The sequence below is a fragment of the Pelecanus crispus genome, chromosome 4, assembly GCF_030463565.1.
Source record: "Pelecanus crispus isolate bPelCri1 chromosome 4, bPelCri1.pri, whole genome shotgun sequence".
Classification (NCBI taxonomy): Eukaryota; Metazoa; Chordata; class Aves; order Pelecaniformes; family Pelecanidae; genus Pelecanus; species Pelecanus crispus.
The window spans coordinates 70318087-70343057 of record NC_134646.1 but is presented as its reverse complement, the minus strand read 5'-3'; the positions used below and the strand labels follow the sequence as shown (position 1 = coordinate 70343057).

General features: G+C 42.3%; 2 protein-coding genes across 4 annotated transcripts in view; one reads left to right on the top strand and one right to left on the bottom strand.

The window, feature by feature from the left end:
- Window positions 1–2173, bottom strand: part of FBXL5 (F-box and leucine rich repeat protein 5) — a 37202-nt gene extending 35029 nt beyond the window's left edge. The window contains exon 1 of one of the 3 annotated variants that reach the window (XM_075708702.1): window positions 2039–2173. In XM_075708702.1, the coding sequence (XP_075564817.1) occupies window positions 2039–2173 (135 nt within the window). The remainder of the gene's footprint in view (window positions 1–2038) is intronic. The other 2 variants (XM_075708701.1, XM_075708703.1) reach the window with 2 other exon arrangements.
- A 5700-nt stretch (window positions 2174–7873) lies between these two features.
- On the top strand, window positions 7874–24561 carry LOC104030339 (ADP-ribosyl cyclase/cyclic ADP-ribose hydrolase 2). Its single transcript, XM_009482024.2, has 9 exons — window positions 7874–8058; window positions 13003–13132; window positions 14227–14362; window positions 14892–14974; window positions 15550–15626; window positions 18650–18742; window positions 20731–20817; window positions 21259–21318; window positions 24447–24561. Exons 1-9 carry the CDS (start codon window positions 7889–7891, stop codon window positions 24559–24561), a joined length of 951 nt encoding a protein of 316 aa, XP_009480299.2. The 5' UTR covers window positions 7874–7888.
- The last annotated feature ends 410 nt before the right edge of the window (window positions 24562–24971 follow it).

Genomic DNA, 24971 nt, shown 5'->3' with positions numbered 1-24971 from the left:
TTATTTAAGTACCTACATACTTTACCCATCAGTAACATCATAGTTGTTCCCCTGAAATGCAAAGCACAGATGCGCCCATTTCACCCTCGCTAACATTTGGTGGAATTTACTAAATTCAGCCGCTAACAGCGACTATATTACAGTGTACAGGGAGCATGAGGAACAGGAGGTAACATGCAAGTCACAAAATTACAGGCCCCTCAAGAACGAACTAAGTTTATAAAGAGCATGGCTTTACAGATTATAATTGCCATGTAAGCAGAACTACAGTCTTATCTAACTACAGCATCTCAACCACACAAGAAGGAAAATCAAACACAGTTCAGTTTTTCCTGATGCAAAACTACTGTTACTCCAATACAAAGGTCACAGGCCAGACACAGCCTCCAACTTCTGAAACAGGGTTAAAGGATGCAAGATTGAATACTTTAAAAAAAAGCACCATTCATTCATGCTTGCACTGCTTGCTTCTTTTTTCTTTTGAAGAAAACTCCTGTATAAAAGTTTTTAGAAAATGAGAGATTATGTTCATTGCTAACTGGGTAGTTTTAATCAAATTTGCCAATATTTAAGAAAACCAACCATTCCTGCCCAGGCAGTTTTACTTTTATCAAGCCACGGTAAATTTGTTGAAAACTTTGTGGGCGACTCAATAAAAGTGACAGAAATGCCTCTGTGGCAACAAAACCCAAATGACTACAGTATCTGGAGGTTCAAACAAAACCTGTTCAGTTGCTGTCAACAAGACGCTAATACTGCTGCTGGGGGCCAGGGGGAGAAGAGTCCCAGGTGTTTCCTTCCCTTCATGTAAAATCCACTCTGTTAAGATGTCACAAGTTTTCACGCCGCCACAGATTAAAAATAGAGTTAACTGCAAACAAGCTCACAGATAAAAGGCAAAGCGAAATTACGCAAGGTCTCACCTCTCCTCCCCCCAGACCCTCTGCTCAGGCTGTGCAGTTAGCTAACCCAGCAAAAAACAACTCGCGTTTTCTTTACCTGATGAGCAAACTGAACATGCTCACGCGAAGGGTGAGCCCCAGAGCAGTGCAAGGTGGCATGTGGACAACAGGGGAAGGGAGGGAGAACTCCCCCATCCTGCTGGCAGCAGTAAGCTATTATACTGTCTCTCATGTAACTCCATCCTCCTTTTAAACGTCTTGGAGCCAACCTGGTTCTCCAAACAGCCATTTATGCCCAGAGATGGGAGGCACTACTTCTCTCAGTGCAAGTGCTGGCTCTGAAGTATTTGCCTAAAACCCTTCCGTTACCCTCGCAGCTGCTGCAGCAACGTTTGCCTTTCGGGTGACGCATCAGCCTTGATTACTAACTGCTCTGATGGAAAAATAAAAATTACTTTTGTCCACGAGTCAGACTATTTAAAATAATTAAAACAAGAGCCTACCAAGGGTGTCTTCAAGCTACTCGCCGACTACACGCCCCACGTGCAGACGCGCACCCAGCCGCTCGCAGTGCGGGCAGCCCCGCTGCCTCGCCTGCCGCCGGCTAATTAACGAGAAGCGAGGGGGCTCGCTGCCGCTGCCCCCCGCAGCACCACGGCCCCGCCGGGGCCCGGGGGCACCCACTGGCAGCCCCGCGCCGTAACGCCGGTGGCTGCTCCGCCGCGGCCGGCCCCGGCGCCCGCTCCCCGCCCCTGGGGCAGGAGCTCCACGGGGGCGAGGGCCGGCGCCCCGCGGCCCGGCGAGAGGCAAGGCGGCGGGAAGGGGCGGCCCCCGCCAGGCAGCGGAGCGGAGCGGGACCCCCCCGCCGGCGGCCGGCGCGGCAGAGCCGCCGGGGCGCGGGAAGCGAGGGAGCCCCGGGCCGGCCCTCCGGGGGCCGAGCGGGGCGTGGGGCGCGGCGGCGAAGGCGGCACCAGCAGCCCCGCAGCGGAAGGGCCGGAGCGCCCGGGAGCCCCGCAGCAGCGGCGAGAAGTTGCCGCCGGGGCCGGGGCGGCGGGGCGCTGACAGCTGCGCACTCCCGAAATCCTCCCTCCCGCCCGCCCCAGGGGAGCGGGGCAGAGGCCGCCCCCACCCGCTACCTTGTCGCAGTAGAGCCCCACGAGCTGCTTCATCCGCCAGTGCGGAGCCGAGAAGACGTCCACCTCCTCAGGGAAAGGAGCCATGTTCTCCCCATAGAGCCCCGGCGCTGGCGGCGCTAACGGCGGCGCTAACATCCGCCCCGCGCATGCGCGGCGCGCCGCGGAGAGCGCCCCGCCGGCCCCGGCCCCACGTGACCGCGGCCGCCCCGCCAGCGCCGCCGCCCGGCCCGCGGCTGTGCGCAGGCGCAGTTCGCCCCGCCCCCTTCCCGCGGGGTCGGGCCGGGCCGGGCCGGGCCGCGCTGCGCTGCTGGCGCGGCGGGGAGTGGGCCTGCGGGGGGCTGTGGGCCTGTGGCGGGGAGCGGGCCTGCGGGGGGGAGCGGGCCTGCGGCGGGGAGCGGGCCTGCGGGGGGCTGTGGGCCTGTGGCGGGGGGCGGGCCTGCGGGGGGCTGTGGGCCTGCGGGGGGGAGCGGGCCTGCGGCGGGGAGCGGGCCTGTGGCGGGGAGCGGGCCTGCGGGGGGCTGTGGGCCTGCGGCGGGGAGCGGGCCTGCGGGGGGCTGTGGGCCTGCGGGGGGCTGTGGGCCTGCGGCGGGGAGCGGGCCTGCGGCGGGCTGTGGGCCTGTGGGGGGCTGTGGGCCTGCGGCGGGCTGTGGGCCTGTGGGGGGCTGTGGGCCTGCGGCGGGGAGCGGGCCTGCGGGGGGCTGCGGGCCTGCGGGGGGCTCTTCTCCGCAGCGGCGGGGGCAGCTGGCGGCCGCCTGGCCCTAGCGCGGCCGCTGCGCGGTTGTGCGTGTGGCGAGCAGCACTCGGAGGCCAGGCCCGCAAAATGTGGGTGGGGGAGGCTGGCCAGAGCTGCGGGAGCGGCTCCCGGGGCCCGCGGGCTCCCGGGCTGTGCCCAGGGCACGGCCGCTGTCCCCGGGTAGCGGGTCTCCGTGCCTGCCGGGTAACTTGGCACGCCGGGGGCACAGCGGTTTTTATGCTTGTAATTAAGTCGGAAGGAATTAAAAACTGCATTGTGTGCTTACATGAAGTAAGGAAAACTCGCTTCACCCAAATAAACTGCGGAGACGCCAGCGTGAGGAATAACGAGGGTGTCTGCAGGTGAGCTGGTGTTCCTGAGGGGAGACGTACGACATGTCCCAAACTGGGCTGCAGCGGCAAACCTGCGCCCAACTTTTTGCAGCGTTTGTGCCGAATAAGCAGAGTTAAATGCTGCGTTTGTTTAACATCCAAGACAAAAGCAGCAGGAACACCAGCAGTTGACGCTCATCTGCCCGTGCAGCATTTCAAAAAAAGTTGGAACATTTAGCAGAATTGAGATGACACATCAGTTTGACGAAATGTGTAACTGTCGGCCAACATAGCAATGTGTAGTAAAACCATCAGACCAGCACGTGTAGTAAATGTCCCAAAAATGCATTGTCAAATGTAATAAAGGCAGCAGACCTTTCTGACCGAAAACTATTACTGTACAAAATCTATGTTGCAGATACTAAATAGATTAAAAGCTAGCTAGGTTATAGAGGTAAGCAATTCACTGTAAACAGATTGAAAAATTTCAAGCAAAGGCACGCATAAGTTTTTAGTCCAGTATTCCTCAACATACTAATGCTTGGGAATAAAATGCAAAATTATTGCTGGTAAAAGTAGTAGATAGTGAACTGAGAAGGAGAGATCGCATGATGAGGGTTATCTAGATCACAGTGCCCACAATAATCTTTTGATCTCTTTATCTAAGGAAATGAGGCTTAAGCAACTCCAGTATTGGGCGTTTCCTTTTCCATTCATCCTTTCCACCTCCAAGGACTTTTGAATATGCTGACCTACTTAATCGTATTTGCAAATAAGTACGAATCTTGGAGGGTTGAATTCATACAACTTTGGGGAAAACAAGCAGTTACATGTGAGAGAAAAAAAGGAAGGCAAAGCACTGGCATTATGCAGCTGGCCAGCCAGCACATGGTTGCATTTACTGCTTGGCTGGTAAGCACAGCTCTAGTGCTGGGCTTGGGCATTTCTTGCACAGAGAGTGTGTCGTAGCATACAAGGGAGCAGGTGAGACCTTGGGTTGCTGCTGTAGGTAGAGTTATGCACCAAAGACACAAGCCCTCAAAAAACTGGTGAAGTTCATTGCTTACAGAGGAGCCTGTTAATATGAGCAGTTCTAAGGTCATATTTCCAGGCGTAAAGCATGAAGTCATACAGAATCCTGGTTATTCTGCCAGCAAGTCACGCCTGAGTAATAATAGAGGATTAATGTTCCTACCTGTTAACACCTTCCTTCTGCTAGAAGTTACCACTCCCATCTGGTAGAAACAACAAGAGAGAACATGTCCATTCCTCATCTTCCAGGGCTTCAGAATATAAGCATACGCTGAATTTCATGGTTGTTTGAGTTAATACTCAGCTTGTGAACTAGAGTATCTCCAGAGCAGATATGGTGCTATTTTTGTTGACTCTGCTTCATGGGCAGTAACATCTTCTAGGAGAGAGGGGCAGAGAGCGGGGGACAGTGATCTGCATCCAGCATGAATTGCCAGAGCTTGGGAGGCAAGATGGACAGCCAGTTCATGGCAGTGAAGTACAATACTACAAGAGAAAGTGCCTGATAATGGGATTAAAACACTGAATTTTTCATGGACAAGTTTAAGGGGACACTTGGTCATTTTCTACAAGAATTTACACAGAGAGAAGGTTTCTGAGGGTAGGTTCTTCATTAATGTAACAGAAAAAGACATCATGAGATCCAGTGACTGGAAGCGAAAGGTAGACAAGTTCAGGCCAGAGCTAAGGTTTGACTCTCAAGGCTATCAAACCATTGGAACAATTTCCCTGGAGGTATGTTAGTTTAGCCATCACATGATGTATTTAAATCAAAACTAAGAACATAAATTAGAAATGGCTGTGCTGAGTCAGCTCAGAGGCCCTTCTGGCCTGATGTTGTGTTTCTAGAAGTGGCCAGTGAGGAAAGGGAGCTCAACAGGGGATGGGATGGGGATCCCAGCAGTTGCTGGACTACTTCTATTCCCTCTGGGATGTTATGACAGGTCATCTCTTTTTTGGAGAACACCAGCTGAGCAGCACCCAAATCTTCTTCCCAAAGTTACTGAGTCCTAACCTGGTGTGTCCTTGGAGAAAAGCCATTCCAAAAGTCAGTATTCATCTTTATGTCTTTCTAATTTAGACTGTACATTTTAAGCAGAAGTTTTAGTCTTGATGCGAAAATCAGTGACAATTTCTGCCCTGTTCCATATAGAACATCACATCAGTGACGCCTCTGGTTTCTGTTAGTCCTGAAATTATTGAGCAAAATTTGGTTTTAGCAAAGTGGATAATAATAATTTAAAAAAAAAAAAAAATTACTTCCATGGATTATTGCACACTCTAATCCTGAACCCAATACAGTGACTTGAAACCATTTGATTAACATGCTGATGCCCTATCAGCATGGCCATGTTTCAGAGGGGTTAGGAAGAAAAATAGGGAGAAAAAGCATCAGAGGAGTAACTGAAGTACAGCATTTGCTGTGTCTCCACCGTATCAAGCACAACACTGCACATACCTTTCTGGGTAAATCTGGCTTTCCCGAAGACTCTGCTGCAGGTTACAAACCAACTGGTTATCTTTCTATCACATTGTGGAGTAATTGCTGGAAGTGACTTAGACATCAGACTTAGATTTACGATTTCAAGAAAGGCACAGCATTGAAGAAGCTTTCCGGGTGGAATGCAGCTGGATGCAAGGAATCTATCCCACAGGAAGTTCCCTAAGCCTGCAACCTTGGGTGTCAGCAGCATCAGGGGAGCCTGGCGTGCTGACTCTAAAGAGAGTTGTCCAGAGGAAGGAGTGGTGTGGAGATACCACAGCCCAGCTCTGAGATAAGGAACTCAGAAGAGCACCATGGCACTGATAAGCTGCATAATTGATGTCCTAAGCCAACAAGCTGTCATGATTTTGACAAAATGCTGTCCTTTTGGTAAACTTTGCTCATTATAATATCATTATAATACCAAAACACACCTCCATCCCCAAACCTACCCGCCTCTAAGGTGAGACCCCTCCTCACTGAGCCTGCGCTCTGAATTTTTCCGAGCCTGTACGTTTAAAACGAAGCAAGAAAGTTTTACACCAATTGTAACAAAGGTATGTATGACTAGAGTCCCTCAAGCTCCACCTGATGTGTAAAAATACTATAAATTAGCCTAAGAGAGAGGGGATGTTAGGGAAGATACCACCGTGTACTACTCTGACCTCTGGGATCAGTCAACGGGCTGAGCCTCTCTCCCCCCCCATCGGGATGCCTTTGGGTAAGAACCTAACACTTGGTTATACCAAGTGCCTCCCTGGGAAACTTAGAAACCTCTATAGAGTCACTTTTATGTCTTTTGATGCATCTGTATTATCCAAAGCTTTGGTATTTGTATGTGCCTTGCAGTCAGTGAATTTATCACCGGTAATCCAAAGAACCTGTGTGTGTCTGTTGCTTCAATAAATTGCTGTGATTTATTGGTCTAGCCGTGATAGTGGTCATTGAACACAACCAGACGCTTTACGTGTGGCCATGATAGTTCATGCAGCACGACTAGACGAAAGGTGCCTACGTTATTTGTGAATCCGTAATCGTGATAGTTCAGTGCACTGAACGCGACCGGACTTATAACGATAAATTGGGTACCTTCCAAAGCCTCTCTTGACGCAACACACATTTACAGGAGAAATCCATCATCAGCAATTTACTCAATGCCTTCAGCAAAGGCATTCATCAGCTAAGTACCAGTGCATCAATGTAAGCATGACACTATATAAATAAGTACATAAACAATAAAGATGTAAAATTTCACTGAGGCATGGAGACTCTTTAATAGAAAAAGAACCAGCACGTTCCTCAGAACTGTGAGTCCATAGACAAATTACTCTAAGGTTGAAAAAGTAATTTTTTTAAAGAGGGAAAGAAGTAGTGTGGCTGTATTTGCAGCAGTGCATGCCACAGAATGTTTACACTGAAGATTAGATTAATTGATGCCATTTGATGATCTAACACAGTACTTAGCGAAAAGAAGCTGGAGGGAGAATAACAGTAAGCAGAAGTTGAAGAGATTTCTTCAGTGCACAGGAAGTACATCTTAATCCTTTTTGTTCTTGGTATGATTGATTCCTGTCTGCAAGGTGGCTTTGTTCATGAAGAAGACTTTAAAACACATCAAAATGTTGCTGTTGGTATCCAAGGGAGAGGTGGAAAAAGAGCTGACTAATGTTACCCCTATGTGTGATACAAGATCACCTGAGAATTTGGGTGTTTATGAGATCAGCACTTTACGTGCATATTTCTTGATAGGTATTTCAGAATTTTTTTTCCAGCCGTTAGAGAAATATGTGTAAAAAGTATAGCCCTTTTAAAACGAAAAGAAACTGGTTTAAAACATGTCACTTGCAAGCCCTTGTGATGTTTTAGGAAGGTGGAGCATGGCAATGAGTATTAAGCAAACCTAAGGCATCATAAATACTGAAGGGTAAGAGTTTTTTTCTTCCTTTACTGAAATATATTGTAATTCTTCCCAGTTATCACCAGGTGGCAATATCATGACCTTAAAAGTTTAATTTTTTCCGAATGGGGAACGGTTAGCAACGCGGAAGTGATGTATCCCTGTACTGAAATCGTTCCAGGAAACAGTAAGATTACAGTTCCCAACAAGGTTCAAATTTCCGTCTAACTTCAACTTTTGTGTACAGAGCTATACCCAGTCCTGAAGATATTAAACGTTTAGCCTCCAGGTTTCCATTTCAATTGTATCATTTAACTCTCCTTTTTTTTTTTTTTTCCCTTTTTTTTTTAAGAACCTGGGTTGTCAAGAATTCATGATGAAGAGCCATTTTTGGTCTCTCTTACTTGTCTCTGTTCTGTTTATGAACAGCTTCTCAGAAGTGCAGGGAAGGAAATGGAAAGGTGAGGGTACAACACAAAACCTGGAAAGTATTGTCATTGGAAGATGCTATGACTATATCAGAATTGTGAATCCTGCTGTTGGGTAAGTTTTGCTTGTTTTTGGATCAGTTTTTTATGTTCTGCACAAAATGACTGTGAATCAGAACCCTGATGTTTTGCTTCTAGCCACAATCCTATTGATGCCAACATGCTTGTAGCTGTCTGGAAACAAAAAAATGAACTTTGATGGATGTCATATTAATAACAGTGGGGTAATTAAGGCAAGATTTTTTAATCCTTCAACTTTTTATTTCACATTTCCCACCCCTAGTGCCACAGTGTTCTGTAAGGAGAATACCACACAGAAATGGTGGGGGTGGTATTTCTGAAGCACCAAATCTCACAGTGCTCCTGGGAAGACCAGCTTTACTTTGCATGCCTTGTATGTCAGGTCATGTAAGAAGGAAAGCAGCACACTTCATAGCTATTGTGTGGTACTGAAAGAGACTGCTTAGGTCATCCACCTGAAAAATCAAGTAGTAGTCAGCTGCTGAAGTACGATTACCCATGAGTTTTCATTGTCTGTGTTAATTACACAGAACTGGAGCTAAGTCATACGCTTAAATGTGTGTGCTAAAAGGACCACCTTTTCTGTCTTCCTTACATTGTTTGGGCTTCAGTAAAAAGGAAAAAAATAAGGAGGAGAGTCTCCTGGACTTCAGTCCTTTATTCTGCCACTAAAATTCTTCCTGATAGTTCAAAGAGGTATTTGCAGAGAGGGCCTGGCTGGGTTCCTGCAGCATTGAATCGTGGTCTTAAAGAGGGTTAGATTGTTTTGCGTAATACCAGCAAGTATCACCTCCTTGCCCCAACCTCCCATTTTCAGTTCCTGCTGTAAAACAGGAAGATACAGGACTGAAAACATGTTCATGGCTTTTAACAGAGGCAAAACAACATGTTTCTTCCTAATAACATTCTTAACTTACCAGAAGCATTTTGGTTCGAGTTCCCCATGAAAGAAAAAAATCATCCTAATGCCAATAACACCGTACTAAAATTTCAGCTGAACAATTCAAGTTTGGCAAATTTATAAACCACGTCACAGTGGAAGGTGCCAGTAAACTTTTAACTATAGATTTCTACACACCTACAATATAATATATAATATAAACTACGAACACTTAAGTCAGTTAACAGTTGTGTAGGTACATGAAGTCTGGTCTTGCAGTAGGCTCTAGATAGGTAAAGTTCCTGTTGGAGTTAACAGGTGTCACTTCATTTATATCTGAAGCAGGACATAACTAATAATACAGAATACACTAAAATGAGCAACATAAAGGATTGTTATTGTGGAAACATTAACCTTATTGTTAACTGATTTGGGTTTTTAGAAATGTAAATACAATATTCTTGAAAGTACTTCTATTTGTCTCATGACAATTTTGTGGTTGTTATTGTCTAATCCCAGCTGGCAACTGAGCACCACACAGCCACTTGCTTATCCCCGCTGCCCAGTGGGATGGGGGAGAGAATCAGAAGAGTAGAAGTGAAAGAAAAAAAACTCGTGGATTGAGATAAGAACAGTTTAATAATTGAAATAACATAAAATAAAATAGTAATGATTAATAATAATAGTAGTAATAATAATGATAAAATAATACACAAAGCAAGTCTAGCTTACCACCCAACAACTGATGCCCAGCCAGTCCCCGAGCAGCAGTCACTGCCCCCCTCAGCCAACTCCCCCCAGTTTCTATACTGAGCATGACGCCATATGGTTTGGAATACTCCTCTGGCCAGTTTGGGTCAGCTGCCCTGGCTGTGCTCCCTCCCAGCTTCCCGTGCACCTCCTCACAGGCAGAGCATGGGAAGCTGAAAAGTCCTTGACTTAGTATAAACACTGCTTAGCAACAACTAAAACATCACTGTGTTATCAACATTATTCTCATGCTAAATCCAAAACATAACACTCTACCAGCTACTAGGAAGAAAATTAACTCTATCCCAGCTGAAACCAGGCCAGTGGACTAATTAATTCCTGTGACATTTTCACAATATATTTTTAAAATTGAGAAATCTGAATACATTCATCAAAGTATTCTTACTCAGAATAGCATGAAGCCAGGCTGGACATCAGGACTGCTTTCCTGAATTAAGGCTCAAAATGGCATTATAAAAAGAAGAGCTGCACAATTAATTTCATATTATGTTTTTTTTCCTCTTTTCCTTAGGTCTATAAGCAAATAGTGTAATCTAAACAAAATGGAAATTTCATATTGCACAGGTGCAAAACAGATATTCTAATTATTTATAACCCTTTCTGTTCATTGTCTGTTTCTTAATTGCCCCCAGGCTAACTTTTATAGAGGCATAGCCACCTGGATAGGTTTTGCTTCTGAATTTATGTTGAAATAGAATATATTTTAAAAAATACTTTGCTAACAGACAAGAAACTAGCAAAGTATGTCTTTACACTGCAACATAGTTAGAACATAAAGATGTTTCTAGAAACATAAGAAAAACTTCCCTTTACGTTAAAACACAACATGCAAAGTGTTAGTTAAAAGAGGCATTTTACAAAATGTTATGGTCATGTAGCTGTGAGGGTTTTGAATGAAAATCATTTTTCAAATTTTCTAGTAGGAGTATGCTATATAACACAAATGTACCTGTAGTGCATTTCTCCCATATTTCTTTATTGGTGTGGTTTAACCCCAGCTGGCAACTAAGCCCCACAGCCGCTCGCTCACTCCCCCCACAGTGGGATGGGGGAGAATCAGAAGAGTATAACCGAGAAAACTCATGGGTTGAGATAAAGACAGTTTAATAGGTGAAGCAAAAGTGGCACACACAAGCAAAGCAAAACAAGGAATGTACTCACAACTTCCCATCGGCAGGCAGGTGTTCAGCCATCTCCAGGAAAGCAGGCATCCATCATGCGTAACGGTGACTTGGGAAGACAAACGCCATTGCTCCGAACCTTCCCCACTTCCTTCTTCTTCCCCCAGCTTTTTATTGCTGAGCATGATGCCGTATGGTGTGGACTATCCCTTTGGTCAGTTGGGGTCAGCTGTCCCAGCTGTGTCCCCTCCCAGCTTCTTGTGCACCCCCAGCCTGCTCGCTGGTGGGGTGGGGTGAGGAGCAGAAAAGGCCTTGACTCTGTGTAAGCACTGCTCAGCAGTAACTAAACACCCCTGTATTATCAACACTGTTTCCAGCACAAATCCAAAACATAGCCCCATACTAGCTGCTGTGAAGAAAATTAACTCTACCCCAGCCAAAACCAGCACAGTAGTACATAATGGAAGTTTTGAAAACATATTTTTTTAACTGACTAGTATGAAATAAATCTAATATGACTTATTAGTGTCTATTAAGATTGGAAGGAATTGTCCTGAACTACAATCTTTCCCCACCCTGTAGTTTCAAAAAATATTTTTGCAAGCTAAGAAATTTTGAGTAACAGAGCAGAATAATCCTTTTGATTTACAAGCTGTTCAAACCTGGATGAGAAGACATGAAGAAAAAAAAATGCAGTAAGTGAATTAACCAGAAAATTACTCCTGGATTCAACTGTCAAGAAAGATGTTAAGGGTTGAGTTGATCATAATTTACAAGTACTAGCATGAATAAGTGAGTGCTTACAGTAGACAGGTCTTTAGCAGAATGAGGCATAAGTATATACAATTGTAAGAAGCTAAAGTTTAACAGCTTGAAATCAGAAATGGGGTGTAAATCCTTTTATCAAGTAAGGCTATTTAAACATTGGAACTACTGATCAAGGGTCATATTGCATCACTGAAGATTTTCAGATCAAGATCCCATATTTACTTACGATATATCGGGTTTTTTTATATAGTTCTTGGAAGCATGACCAGAGATTACTGTAAGAGAGTCTGTGGTGTTTCCTGCATGGGAGCTGCATAGCTCCTCACAAGGGGTACTTTAACTTTAAAGTATCTGTGAGATTCAGCATCACAAAGCAGCCCCTTAAAGAATCTCAGGAGGAGAAGTGCCAGCAGAGACCCCGCTGTCTATGGATGACGTTAAATGAGCAAAACACTCTAATGACAAGGTTTGGTTTACTTTCCAGGGCTACTGTTGTTCAAGCTACAGCTTTGCAATTACAGCTGTTCGCCTTAGGAATGCTGTATGCACATAAAATACATTACTCTGTTCTGCAGAGTGTTCCCAGCATAGGCATTATCACAGCATATGTGGGGAGGGTACTGTGGGAAAGTGGTGAAAGTAACAATTCCCGTTTTAATTACTCCAGGCAGGCTCAGAGCTGTGACAGATGAGATCCTGCAAATGCAGAGCGATTAAGACGCTTCCATCCCTAGATGGCCTGGGCTGGCCTTCCACAGGAGATGATTGTCCTCAGCGTAGAGCTGGCAGAAGGGAACTGTCGAAGTGCCCAGCCTAGCGTCTTATTTCAGGCCCCCGCTACATGAGCTGTTTAAATGTTGAACCCTAACAATATTCCCGTAGCTACTGCACAGTGACCATACGTGTCCCACACGGTCAGTGTACCCATTCCAGCAAGGTAGAGCTGCGTAATCCTAGGGCCTATACACACAGAAGGCATCTCTTTGTCAAAACCATTATTCTACCATCGAAACTTTTTAGCAACTCCTCCTGCACTTGAATCTGACATTTTAAGAGTAATTTTACATGCCAGTAGTCTGGATTTGAATCTGGAAAATTTCAAAGCGAGCTGTTTTCTTTAGTATTTCTACAATGCTGGATAGCAAGCTCGCTGTGTATACTATACTATCTAAGAATTTTGTTGAATTACTCTGTATTTCTAATTCCACGCTGTAAATCCTAATATTTTCATTGCTACTTCTTCCTAATCTGCTGCTGTTAGGAGTCAGGAAAAGACAAGACCTATATGCTTTTCCTGGATTGTAAGTTTTGGCTTTAGTCTTCTATCTTGACCTGGTGGGGTTTTTAATTTGGGAGTTTGAAGAAGTTGGGAACAAATTACTTTCTTGCTCTGCTTTGAAAAAACAATTCTAGTAGTTGTTTTTTTCAATGATTACAGTGAGAAGAATTGTTCAGAGATATGGGAAGCATTTAAAAATGCATTTATAAACAAGGATCCTTGCAGCATTCTACCTAAGGACTATGAATTATTTATCAACCTGTCATTGCACGCAATTCCACCTAACAAGGTAATGATTATTAATGTTATGTTAACAGTCCTGTGACATCCAGCAGATTTCCATGACACAGTTCAGAACTGACCAAGACTCCTTCTGTGGCTGACTTATGAATCACTATTTTTGGCCTGTCTGTAGTTTACAAACTAGGCTCAAGCTTGGTGGCATTTTTCAATGTGTTTGGCTGCATTTATTTTACACAGTAACTTCTCAGCCACTTCTCTATTTTCATCCTACAAAGATTGCCCATTTTTCCTGCTGTGCCGGGAGCTCTGCTGTAGTCCCTGAACTTGCACTTCTACTTTTCCTCAAGTTAGGTGCTCTGCCTGCAAAGATTGTGCCTGCTATCGTCTTTTGCTTCCGCTCCTCACAGCCAAGTTGCAGGGCAATGACATGTTAAACGCTGACATGTTAAACAAGCATAAGCAGAAATGAGATAGGACGCCATTAAGTGCTAGAAAACAGTAAGCGTTTGATGTGCTGGTAATTGCAGAAAACTGTGAAAGCGCAAAAAACATGGCTCTTCGTGCCATCACATCACATCAGAATGTGTGCTTTGGACTTCTCTAAAAGGTTGTGCATTAAAGCAGTTTTTCTTCTAGCGCAGTTATTCCTTATCTCTAAATGATACGAGCTAAATCAACAAATACTCCTGTCAACATAGTTTAATTCATGAAAGCGTTTTGCAAACACAGTAATAACAGCTAGACATATGATTTTTTCATACTATAAGCCAACATAGCAGTATGAGAGAATTCTGGTAAGATACATCTCACTTATAAATATCTGTGTTCCCTTTTTTCTCCCTTTTCCTAAATCTGTCTGCTGAGGAAGGCAAAGCTAGGCCTAACTATATTTAATATAGGTCTGTATCCATTCCCAGCATGGTATGAATTCCCCTCAAGCCTCTAGTGATCATAATTTACACCACTGTAAGAACAAACTTTGTTCCTCTAAAGAGGTAGCTAACATTTCTGGTTATTAGCTTGATTTTGAAAGAAATACCAAAACATGTTTTAAACTGTTTTTAACACCCTATAATCTCATTGTGTACACACCCAAGTGATGGTTCTTTTTTTTTTTTTTTTTTCCTTTTTTTCATATAGTCTCTCTTCTGGGAAAATAATCAGCTGCTAGTCAATAGCTTTGCTGGCAGAGGCCGCCGCTACATGCCTCTGGGTGATACTCTGTTTGGCTTCGTCGGAGATTTTCTAAACTGGTGTGGGCAGGCAAACAGTGCTGGTAAGACGATGAGTGCTATATTAAACATCTGTCTGTAAAACCATAATGGAGACCGACTGCTGTGTTCTGGAGGAGGTAATTTTGCTCTTGCCCCAGGAAAAATCAGATATAGCTTCACTGTCTCATTCTCTCCTGTTTTGTGTGAATATTTAACATTGCAGTCAGGGGAGCACACAGTGAAATCCAAACAGTGCTGCACAGGAGCTAAACCTCCTTCTGACTCCTCTGAACATGGAGCTCTCTGCATCCCAGGTGTAGAGTAAGAGCCGTTTCAGCCAAATTATCGAGTCCACAGGATGTCACTGTTTGTGTAAAATGCAAAGGGTGGAAAATGATAGAAAAAATACAACTGTCAACTTTCAGTGTTGTGTCAGACCATGTTGTGTGTTCAGCGAGTAATGCAGGAATATATTTAATTGCTTTCTAAAGTCACTTTTTACAGATAGCACCATGCTCTAACCAACTGAGCTAACCAGGATGACCCTTGTTATCACCTCTCTAATAGCACAAATCACATGCTTTCCTACAGGACCGGACTATGAATCTTGCCCTACCACGGCGGAATGTGAGAACAACGCGGTGGAGTCCTTCTGGAGGATGGCCTCAATCACTGTAAATAGTGCATTAGTGCTAACTTCGTACATTAGTGAGTGTGTCCTGGGTAGCCCAGGAAAACATCGCCGGATCTAAACAGATTGAAGTCTGTAACTGTGCTAGATTATTTCCTATGATACAAATACACTGTATTAGACGGGGTACAGTGTTCTAGCAAGGGGAACCTAACTTTCACCTTAGCTAGATAATGTGTTAAAATTCTGTGTTAGCTTTGCTAATATATATTAAGCATCTACTAAGCAGAATAAGCGCACTAGTTGTCTACTGAATACAGGTCCTAAGTGACATTTGACAGCCTTTATTCACAGATCAAACCCAATACAGAGTGCCAAAATGCTTTCTTCCTATGCTGAAGAAACTATAGATTTGAGAAAATAGTTTGAGCAGATGCATTGAATTCTTCTCCTCTCTACTGCAGTGACTGCTAGGGTGCTAGTTTGATACTATTTTCACAATTGTGATACTCTTCTTCGTCCAGTTCTTTCCTTGGTCAGTGTTGCTTGCAACACAATACCAAGTCATATGACAAATCTGTAAGATGAGTTCTGAAAAAAAATTGTTATGTATTGCAGTATGCGCAGCACAGTTCTGGGGTGATACATGTCTTGTTGAATGGTTCTGCAGCTGGAGGAGCTTATCCAGACCCAGGGTAAGAAAACTGACTTATTTCTGTGTACAAGGTCTGACGCCTGCAAAAAAAAAGGGTCAACCAGTTGTTTGGGTCTTCTTGCTGCACAAAGCATGGGACGTGTAGCTGAAAGAGCCTGTGGCATCAAAGTCTGCTGAGTTGTGGGGCAGCTGTTAATTGTCCCCAGCTGTAGGAGTTAACATGAAATGGATGAAAACAATTCTTTTGACTCCTGGATTTTACAAACTGCGGTGGCAAGCAGGATAAATGCTCTTTGAAAGCGGCCTTCAAGTCAGCCAAGATACTGTGGCAAAATGTGCCTGTCTTCAAAAAGATGAGTGTTACAACATTTCTATTCAGGGACATCTCCAAGGAGAGCACATCGTTACAGGGAGCGTAGCCTCTGTCAGGCCTAGGAGCAAACTTGGTAAGTTCTAGAACAAAAGTGCTTGGTCCTGCTATTTCTCCATGACCAAGAGAGGAGGTAGTTTGAGATCCGTTATGGTTTAAGAAAGCAAAAAAACTCATTGAGAAGGATAATAGCAAGGATTGGCTCCCTCTTCTCCTTATTCCCTCATATATTAAGGACAGATGTATCTTCCTTGATTTACAAGTGTACCACTATACAGAAGTTCATCTAAGCTTATATTTAGGATTTATTGTAAAAATACACCCTTAAGAACTTTTACTGAATATGTGGCTGTAGTGACTGCCTACCTTTGATGAAAAATACATATTTCCTTCCCTCAGCAACTGTCCTGTCCAAGGCAGGTCATAAAAACATCTTAAAAAAACCTCATAGAACAGATCCTGCTCCTGTGTGCTCAGCGAGGACTAAAAATAATAATCGAAAAGTTAATTTTATCTCTGGATACGAGAGAAACAAGAACCATCTGTTCCAAAACACCTACTGCCTACTTACCTCCATCCCCCAAAAGGTCCATCTCTGTACACAGGTTTCAGCTAATCAAGAAGACTTACATGGTCTCCTTGGGTTGGTCAGATGGTCAACTGGGATCAAGTCTTCTGCAGGTGATGATGCCTGGCAGCAGGTCAATGCCCAGAATCCCATATAGAGTCCTTATTTCACAAACAGATTCCTTATTTCTGTTAATCTACAGATCCCTTATTTCAGAAACCTTTTACAAATAAATTAATTCTTTCCACTACTTCCCTGGGTCACCTGTGTAGTGGTATCGTGACCAGTGAAATCTCCACCACTGGAACACAGCCTGCCATGAAAAAACCAAAGCCAGTTACTCCATCTGTTTTCTTTGCTGTGTATCTTCTGGCCCATTTATGACTGAATTCATTTAAGAGACCTTGTTTGAAACGTTAGAGTTGAAAAATTAATAGCAGCAGGTAATCTGAAAGATCTACCTGTCTTCCTAAACATCTCTCTTGTCTGTTTTCAGGCATTTCAAAGCCATTTCCAAAGTTTATCCTGCATTACAGTTTGTACACTTAAATCATCATTAAGTTACCTGTTATCATTTCAGTTAAGATTTGTTTATCACATCACTGTAAAATAACTTTGCTTATTCACACAGTTTGAATGTAGTTGGCAGTCTACTTTAATAATATTAGTCGGTTCAAGAATTGGTTTACTGAAATCAATTGTACATTTTTCCTCCACGGTTTCTGACTCCTCTAGTTAAAGATTCCTTTATATTTTGGAGGAAGCTGCATTTTTGCTGGCAGTAGCGTATGCATGAATGAGCAAATGAGTTAAAAATAACTGGCATCTTTGTTTTTGGTTATATTTTCACTATGTGTTTAAGGCAGGCTTGGACACAGACAGACAAGCAAACCTACTGCTGCTGCTACTGGTCTCTGGTTAGCCACCGCCATACCAGACTTGACCAGGGAAGGCAACTGTTGCTATCCGCCTCCTCATGTTCCACTTCTCTGGAAGTTTAAATTGACTTTCTAACGTCCTGAACACATCTCTGCTCCCTGCCAACAGACACTGACAACAGCACATGTCTTGTGCTTCCATGCCAGGGCACCAGTAGTTTGCCTGCAGGCACCAGGAGGACAGAGCAGTGGTCACACTGCCACGGCTGGTCTCATCCAGGAGGTGACAGCTAACAGCCCCTTCTAGGCTGGGGGGTCTCAGGGCATTTAAAGTGGCTAAGAGACACTTCAGCCCAGAAGTAGACTTTTAAGAAGACCCGTGATAGGCAAATCAGAGCACACACCTAGGCTCAAGCTTGGACCAAACATGCAGTGCAGAGGCAGCCCTTACAAGCTTTCTGAGGAAAAAAAAATAGAGCAATTAAAAGGTTGAACATCATTGGCATACATCTTGCTGGAAAGGTTAGAAATCTGTGGCTTTGAAATGCCTGCATCTCACAAAAAATTCAATTGACTTACATCAAAATAATCCTTTGGATTTGGCATCTTCCATTTAATGTAAGAAGATTTAGTTGCCATTCTATTGTCTTGTTTTAATTGTCATTTAAACACCTATCGAAGTCAATTTACACAAGGCAATAAAGTAGAATATTATTCCTAGGCCAGGGATAGACACGGCTAGAAGTTTCTTGTTTATGGTCTTATGTATCCTAGACAAATACTTCATGTTACTGTTGCTGTGATTTTGTGTCTGAAAATATATTTGTCTTGTGGCTGCTGCTTTTTTATTTAAAGCAAAACTGTGCTGTGACTAAAAGCAATAACTACAAGAATGACCTTTTTCTTTTTTTACTAAGTATCAAATGCTTTTTGTTTTGTTTTTGCATTTGTTAAAGTTCACTTCATTCTGGTTCACCTCTAAGTTGTAACTTTTTTTCAGCTGACCCCCTGTAAGATGAAGAATATGAAAACAAAACTTCTGATTAAATGCCTTTGACCTTTGAGGACATTCAGAATGTCAATCAGATTATTTCTACTCTGTTTTGAGTCTGATTGTAATTGGAAGATATAAAATGTAAAGCAAACCCATATCCTACAGGAGGATCAGACCTTTGATTACTGCAAAGAGAAAAAAAGATTTCTTTTTCCTGTTCTTTACGGTTCTAAATATTTGTTTCTTGAATCAGTTTTTTTGCAGATTATGAAATACCTAATCTCCAGAAGGACAAAATCTCACAAATTGTCATCTGGGTTGTGGATGATATTGAAGGGCCAGATAGGTAAGTTATATCTTCCAAAAAAAATTCATTTCTCCTTTTTGAACCTGTCTTTAAAATTTCACCTTAGTTTTCTATTTGGTTATATTTGTATAGCAATTAAACTAAAAATATTTTAGATTATTTTACTAACACATAAGGCATACTCTGCCATTCCCAAAGAGTATGTAAATACCAGAATTAGACAAAATAAAAATAAATTCTAATATTAGGTCTGGAGTCCACTCATTAGTTTAAAGATACGCATGTGTGGACCTCAGATCTTGAGTGAAGATGTATCACGAACAGTTTTACTAAGAAAAGGGTCAGTCTGAATTTCAGATTAAATGTTCATGTAAAATATTTCTTTTACCTTCCCAAATGCATCCTTTTCATTTTTACCTATCTTAACTGTTTGGAAATTAGGAGGAGGAGGGAAATACCACCAGGGGGCTTGTGTTCTCTCAATACTTAAAATCAATCCAACACAACGAGTAGGCTTTAACGCGTCTAATTCTGCTGTTAATTCCATTTTAAACAAACAAAAACCAGATCAGTCCAAACAGAATAGCCTGTTGGTAAATAGTCAAAGACCAAGTGAAGATTTTCAACAGAAACACAGTGGAAAATGGACTTTGAAATTAACAAAAAAAAAAAAAAAAAAAAATTAGGCCTGGTTTGGGACTGATTAAAGGACGAATTAGTTCATTATAGCTTTTGTGGGGGCCCCTACAAATGTACATAGATGAATCGAGGGTGGAGGAGCAGAGGAAGTCAGTTATACCGCAACCATCTGCAGGGTCCCTGCAATTTAATATAACACACAGTGGCACTTCATTGGTCTTAAAACTGCCCTGGCTGAAGAGGGCCAGAGAAGCAGACTCAGACGTCACCATACCCACCACTGGTGCCTGAATCCCTGGTGTCATCGGCATTCTTGGGAGCGTGAGGCTTCTGTTCTTGCTGCTCAACCCTTTTTAGTCATTTTGTTGTCATTTTTCTTTCACGTCCCATCTCTTCTCTTTCCTATTTCCTTTTGCTTCTCTTTCATCAAATTTTGGCATGGCCAACCCAGACCATGTATTTTACCATAGTGCTGTGGAGTCCATGACAAGAGAAGCATGGTTCAGATAAGCATTTCTCACCTTTTCTCTTCAAATCGTACCCTTCTGGAAAAAAATATATAGCTCACCTTTGCAGAAGTTGCCCTTACTACAAAGAAAAATGAAGACAAGCACTGAATGTTAATTTATCTTTCAGTTTGTGCTTGTCTGGATGCATGGGAATATTTGTGTATTTTTATTAATTGCTTTTTACAATTACTTTGTTCATCCCCATGTGGTTTCTTTAGAGTCATGAGTATTTATTGACCAATGGGTAAGTAACACTGACCTTAATACCTGACACTGGTGCAAGTTTTAGAGGTCTCAGTAGGTTCTGTACTATATCAAGCTTTCTTTTGCTAATTGGACCACAAAATGAAAATCAGTGCTAGACACAGGACCTGCATTGAGGATTGTTTCTGGATTTTTTCATTCTCCCTGTGTTTTTCTATTGTTCTGTATTTGGGGGGACAAGCTTCTAACAAGAAGAATAATTCTAATTTATTACAACCAACTTATTCTGTAAAGACAGCTACCATCAACTTTAGCACCATCTAAATAGCTGCCAAAGAATATTACAAATGAAACACTTACTATTTTACAAAATTATTTAGCTCTTTTCCTGTTTGTCTAGTGAAATATTAAATGTGGGAATATTGGTTAATAGAATCTGCAAATGCTACCCAGGCTGAAGCCAATCTTCCAGTCTCTGCAAACTGAGTATAAAATGTTAAACAAATATAAGCAAATGAAGCATTATAAATAGCAATGTACACCAGTTTTCTGTAGACATTAAGGAATGTGGAAGAGGCAAAGTAATGGGGATTTACTTTGCTAATTCCATCAAGTTCAGTGAAAGCAAATTAGATAATAGAAGACTTGCAATAATATTAAAATCCTTTCTCACAGAGATTCCTGTGGAACTCATACTGTAAAGATACTAGAAAACAGGCTAAAAACCCTTGGTTATGATGTCACGTGCACTGACAATTACAAGTAAGTGAAAATCCTTCATAAATACACTGTATTTGCAGAAGCACCTTATCTATTTTAAATCTGACATTTTTCAGACTTCGCATTATTCAGCCATGCTTTGAGCAAAACACTACACCTTATTGTATAATTGTATAATTAAGTGGAACATAGTATTTACCCAATGTCAGACACAGAAGATGGCCTCAGGTATTCCCCTTCACTGTAAAATCTTTAATTGGATTGAAAATCTAAACAACAGTTAAAAACACTGTTGAATGTCTGCAAAATTAGTAGTTACTCACTGTAGTATCCACAGCTCTGGTTATTCACAGTAGATTCTAAGATAAATATCATTGAAGGGAAGCTTTAGCCATGATAAAGCTGTTGAGTTTGTTTTGTTTCTTCATTTGTTTTCCTCAGTTTTCTGCCTGAAAGATGCTAAATAAAATTATACCTTCACAGGTCTGTAATGCTTTTACTCTGCCTGGATTATCCTGATGATTCTAAGTGTACCCTTTCATCGTAAGTAAAAGAAGTTCAATCCATCCTCAGTGTCATCACAACCAAATAAATAATGCAGAGGTCAACAGCTCAACAGATTCCACCTCTATCATCTATTATGTATCACCCATACGCAATATACAGTATTCTTGAATTTATTAGTTACTGTGTATTGAGTAAGCAGTTGCTGTCTACAAATTGTGCACAATTGTCTGTGAGCACCTGTTATTCAAAATTAGGTGTTAATCAGTTCTCATCGATCACACAATCACACTGTATATCACTGACGGTATGAATGAAGTTTGTAAATATCAGTGTTCTGATGCAAAATCTATTACAAATCAGAAATTCTTTTCATTAGTATTCTTCCTTGAATAATGAAATTGTAGGTCAAATGACAACAGATCTAAAGAACATTTCTCCAGCTACTGGAACTTTCAGTTCCAAATTTTGAGGAAGTTTTTTTTAATCTTCCATTTTGTGTGCAAACCCAATTTCTATATTTTAATGTATTTACCTTGAGCCAGTAGGTTAGCTGCAGAGAATGCAGATTACATCCAAGACAAAACTTTCTTAATTAGCAAGCATCACTCCTAAGCTAGATTTTAATAGTTTATCTTCCTATCCATATTTTTCTTTATTGTATAAAGAGGATTAAATGAATTTATGATGTATTTCAGTGAATTTACAGTAAAGATGACTGTTTTCAATTGTGTTTAAGTTTCTTAATTTATATTCTGTTGCATGTATAGGTGCACATAAGATACTTGAACATCTGAATATGAAAACTTCCTCACAGTCTGGAAAGTTGCAGTATACATAGATGCATAAAAGTTGTTCTCTAGTTACCCTATTTTTATGCATGATCCATATATTTGGCCACATCCTATCTGCTACTGTCCTTTTTGCCCTAATCCAAGCACCTGAAAATCTTTTGCATGTTAATAACCATGTAATAACTGCAATGATAACTTCTGCTATGAAAAATCTGATTTGCTGTCCCTGGCTATGGCAGCAGAGAGGTGCGACTCCTGCTTGCCTGCCTCTGGTTGTGTGGCAGTTGTGCTTCATGCAGTACAGAAAAGAAGGTGTATATCACTTTCTGTAGCATGCGTTCCATTTTTAATACACCCTTACAGAGAAAGTGAGTATTCTCTGGTCCTGCTGGTCATTGAAAGCTTTTACTCATCATTTGACATTTATTCTTATGTCCAAATTATATCCCAGCACCAACCTATAAGTGTGTGATGAGAAGAGTGGCAATTTAGGTATCGCTGATACCTCCAGACTCCTCCTAGGTAGTAGATCATTGAACACGCTTCCAGGCCTGTTAAGGCATTTATTTGTTACTAGATACTACTTCCATGGTGGATTAAAATAGGGTTTCCTTGTTCTGCCAGTGGATGGTAAGGCTTTTCTTCACGTGTCAAAGGACAATACAGTTGTCGCATGCAAAATCACAACTGTGAACATGGTGACATTATTAACAAACTGGAGGAAAAAGCACTTTACAGGACTTCAAAAAATAGAATATTGTGAACTCTTAACAGAAGATTTTTCTCTTCTCCCAGGTTTTAAATCATTTCCCTCAAAGTTTTGTGATGTGGGTACATTCCTCAGCTGAGGAAATCCGAATGAAAAGGCTTTTTCTTTCACCTAAGGGATGAGCATACCAGTTCTCCAGTATTACCACGTAGTGCTTGCAGCATGTAAGCTGGGGAGCAGCCACCCCTTCCTTTCCATCCCCGTTGGTACTTAAATTAACGTCATCACTAGCGTATTCCAAGCACAGGTCTCATGCTCTCCTGGGGTAACTACTAAGCAATTCAGCTGTTATCATCCTCCTTAGGATGCTTCTTCCCTTCCTGAGCCTTCTGTTCCCTCCTGCATGCATGGCAATGCAATAGCCTTGATTCAATTCGTATCTATGCTATCACTAATCAAGACAGAGCTTCCCAATCTGAATGCTAACTATCAGTGCCTCGCCCTGAAATTTAAGTAGCTAAAGTACTTCAAACCAATGCATACTTACACTGTTCCCCAAATCACTTACTTCTCTGCAATGAATAACATCTCCATTGAAATTAGCTGCCCTTTCAGAAAGAGCCTAAAGCAGATGTATATGAATTATTTGATGATTATCTTCTAGATCTGTTTTGTCTGTGGGTGGATCCCTGCTCTCTGATGGTCCATTAACTGACAGGGGAACAGTTTGGTCAGTAGTGGTATTGCTATTAAGAGTGTGTATCTGTCAAGAAAAGGCTTCCTTTGCATTGTGTGTGTTCCGTGTACACATGTTGCGTTTTTATACTTCCATAATAAATAGTGAGACTAGGCATGCAGGCTCCATTGCATCCCCTTTCACAACAGCTATTTGCTGTTACAAGACTGATAGCTGGCTTCTCAGCCTCCAGAGAATAACATCCCAAGCAAAAATATCAGAGATATGCAAGCGACTTTTTTGTCACAACTCCTGTTACATCAGCAGAGTAGGGCTGTGTCAGGGTAGCAGAGGTGTCCGTACAGCACCTAGAAGGTGCTGTAATTTACCTGGGGCTTCTTGGGTAGCAATAGTGCCCCTTAATTCCTCTCCAGACTTGAACTATGTTCCTGCTGAATCAAAATTTAGCCTTTGGCTTGTTGACACCCTGATGTTTGAAAAAAACTTGTAAGTAAAAAAATACCCACTAGATGGCATAGATGGCTTACAAACATAAGCAGAAAGGACGCCAGATGCAACCTATTAGTAGTGGTATTTATTACTTGCATTATTGCAATGTCAGGGAGACTTAGAAACGGATCTGGATACTGTTGCAACAAGTGCCATGAAACTATAGACCTCTAGGACCACTGCTCTCTAAAAGCTCTATACGATCTCAAGCATAAGGCCAGAGACAGTAAATGGATGTGGAGAGGCAGGGAGGATCAGGTATTAAGGCAGAAAGGAGCGTTCCCAGGGTTTTGCACACAGATATCCTGTTTATAAAATTATGACAGCTGAGGGGAATCTGGTGGCGAGCTCTTATAAAGGAACTGCTAGCTTAGTCCTTGGACTGCAAACTTCATCCTTGGCAACAAACCCCTGATATTTAAAAGAATCCTAACTCAGCTCTGTGCTGTGAACATCCTGTTTGTTTTCTTTTCTTTAGATCTGCACCAGCAGCACAAAGAGGACCTATATCTTCAGACAGAGGCGGCAGCTGGAACAAGCTCATGTTTGTTTCTTTTGTAGGCTTTTCATTCAGATTTGCTTTAATCAACTGAATCCATATCCTCTGCCTTAGCTGGCTATAAATTTGGCTTTTAACTAATTTCTAACGGCAATTTCACCCTAGTTCTGGGACTGGCAAACCCACATATTTAAACCCTGCATACTTCTATCTAGACACCAACTCTTTTTAATAAAAAAATCATTGTACTGCTCCTTTCAGTCCCTGGTATGACTATATAATGTTGTATGTTTGAAAGATTATCTAAAATATGTTGTTGTTGCTTATTTGTCTGGATTCCATTCCTGTAATAATCTTTAATTTGGTTTTAATGCAAATCCCTTTATAATATACATATAGTTGCATTTGCCTGTGCCACAGATGGGTTTAGGCTCCAGCTTGAAGGATTTTTATGTCTGTTTCAGACACTTGCAAAAGGACTGAAATAGGAAGTTACAGGCCTTT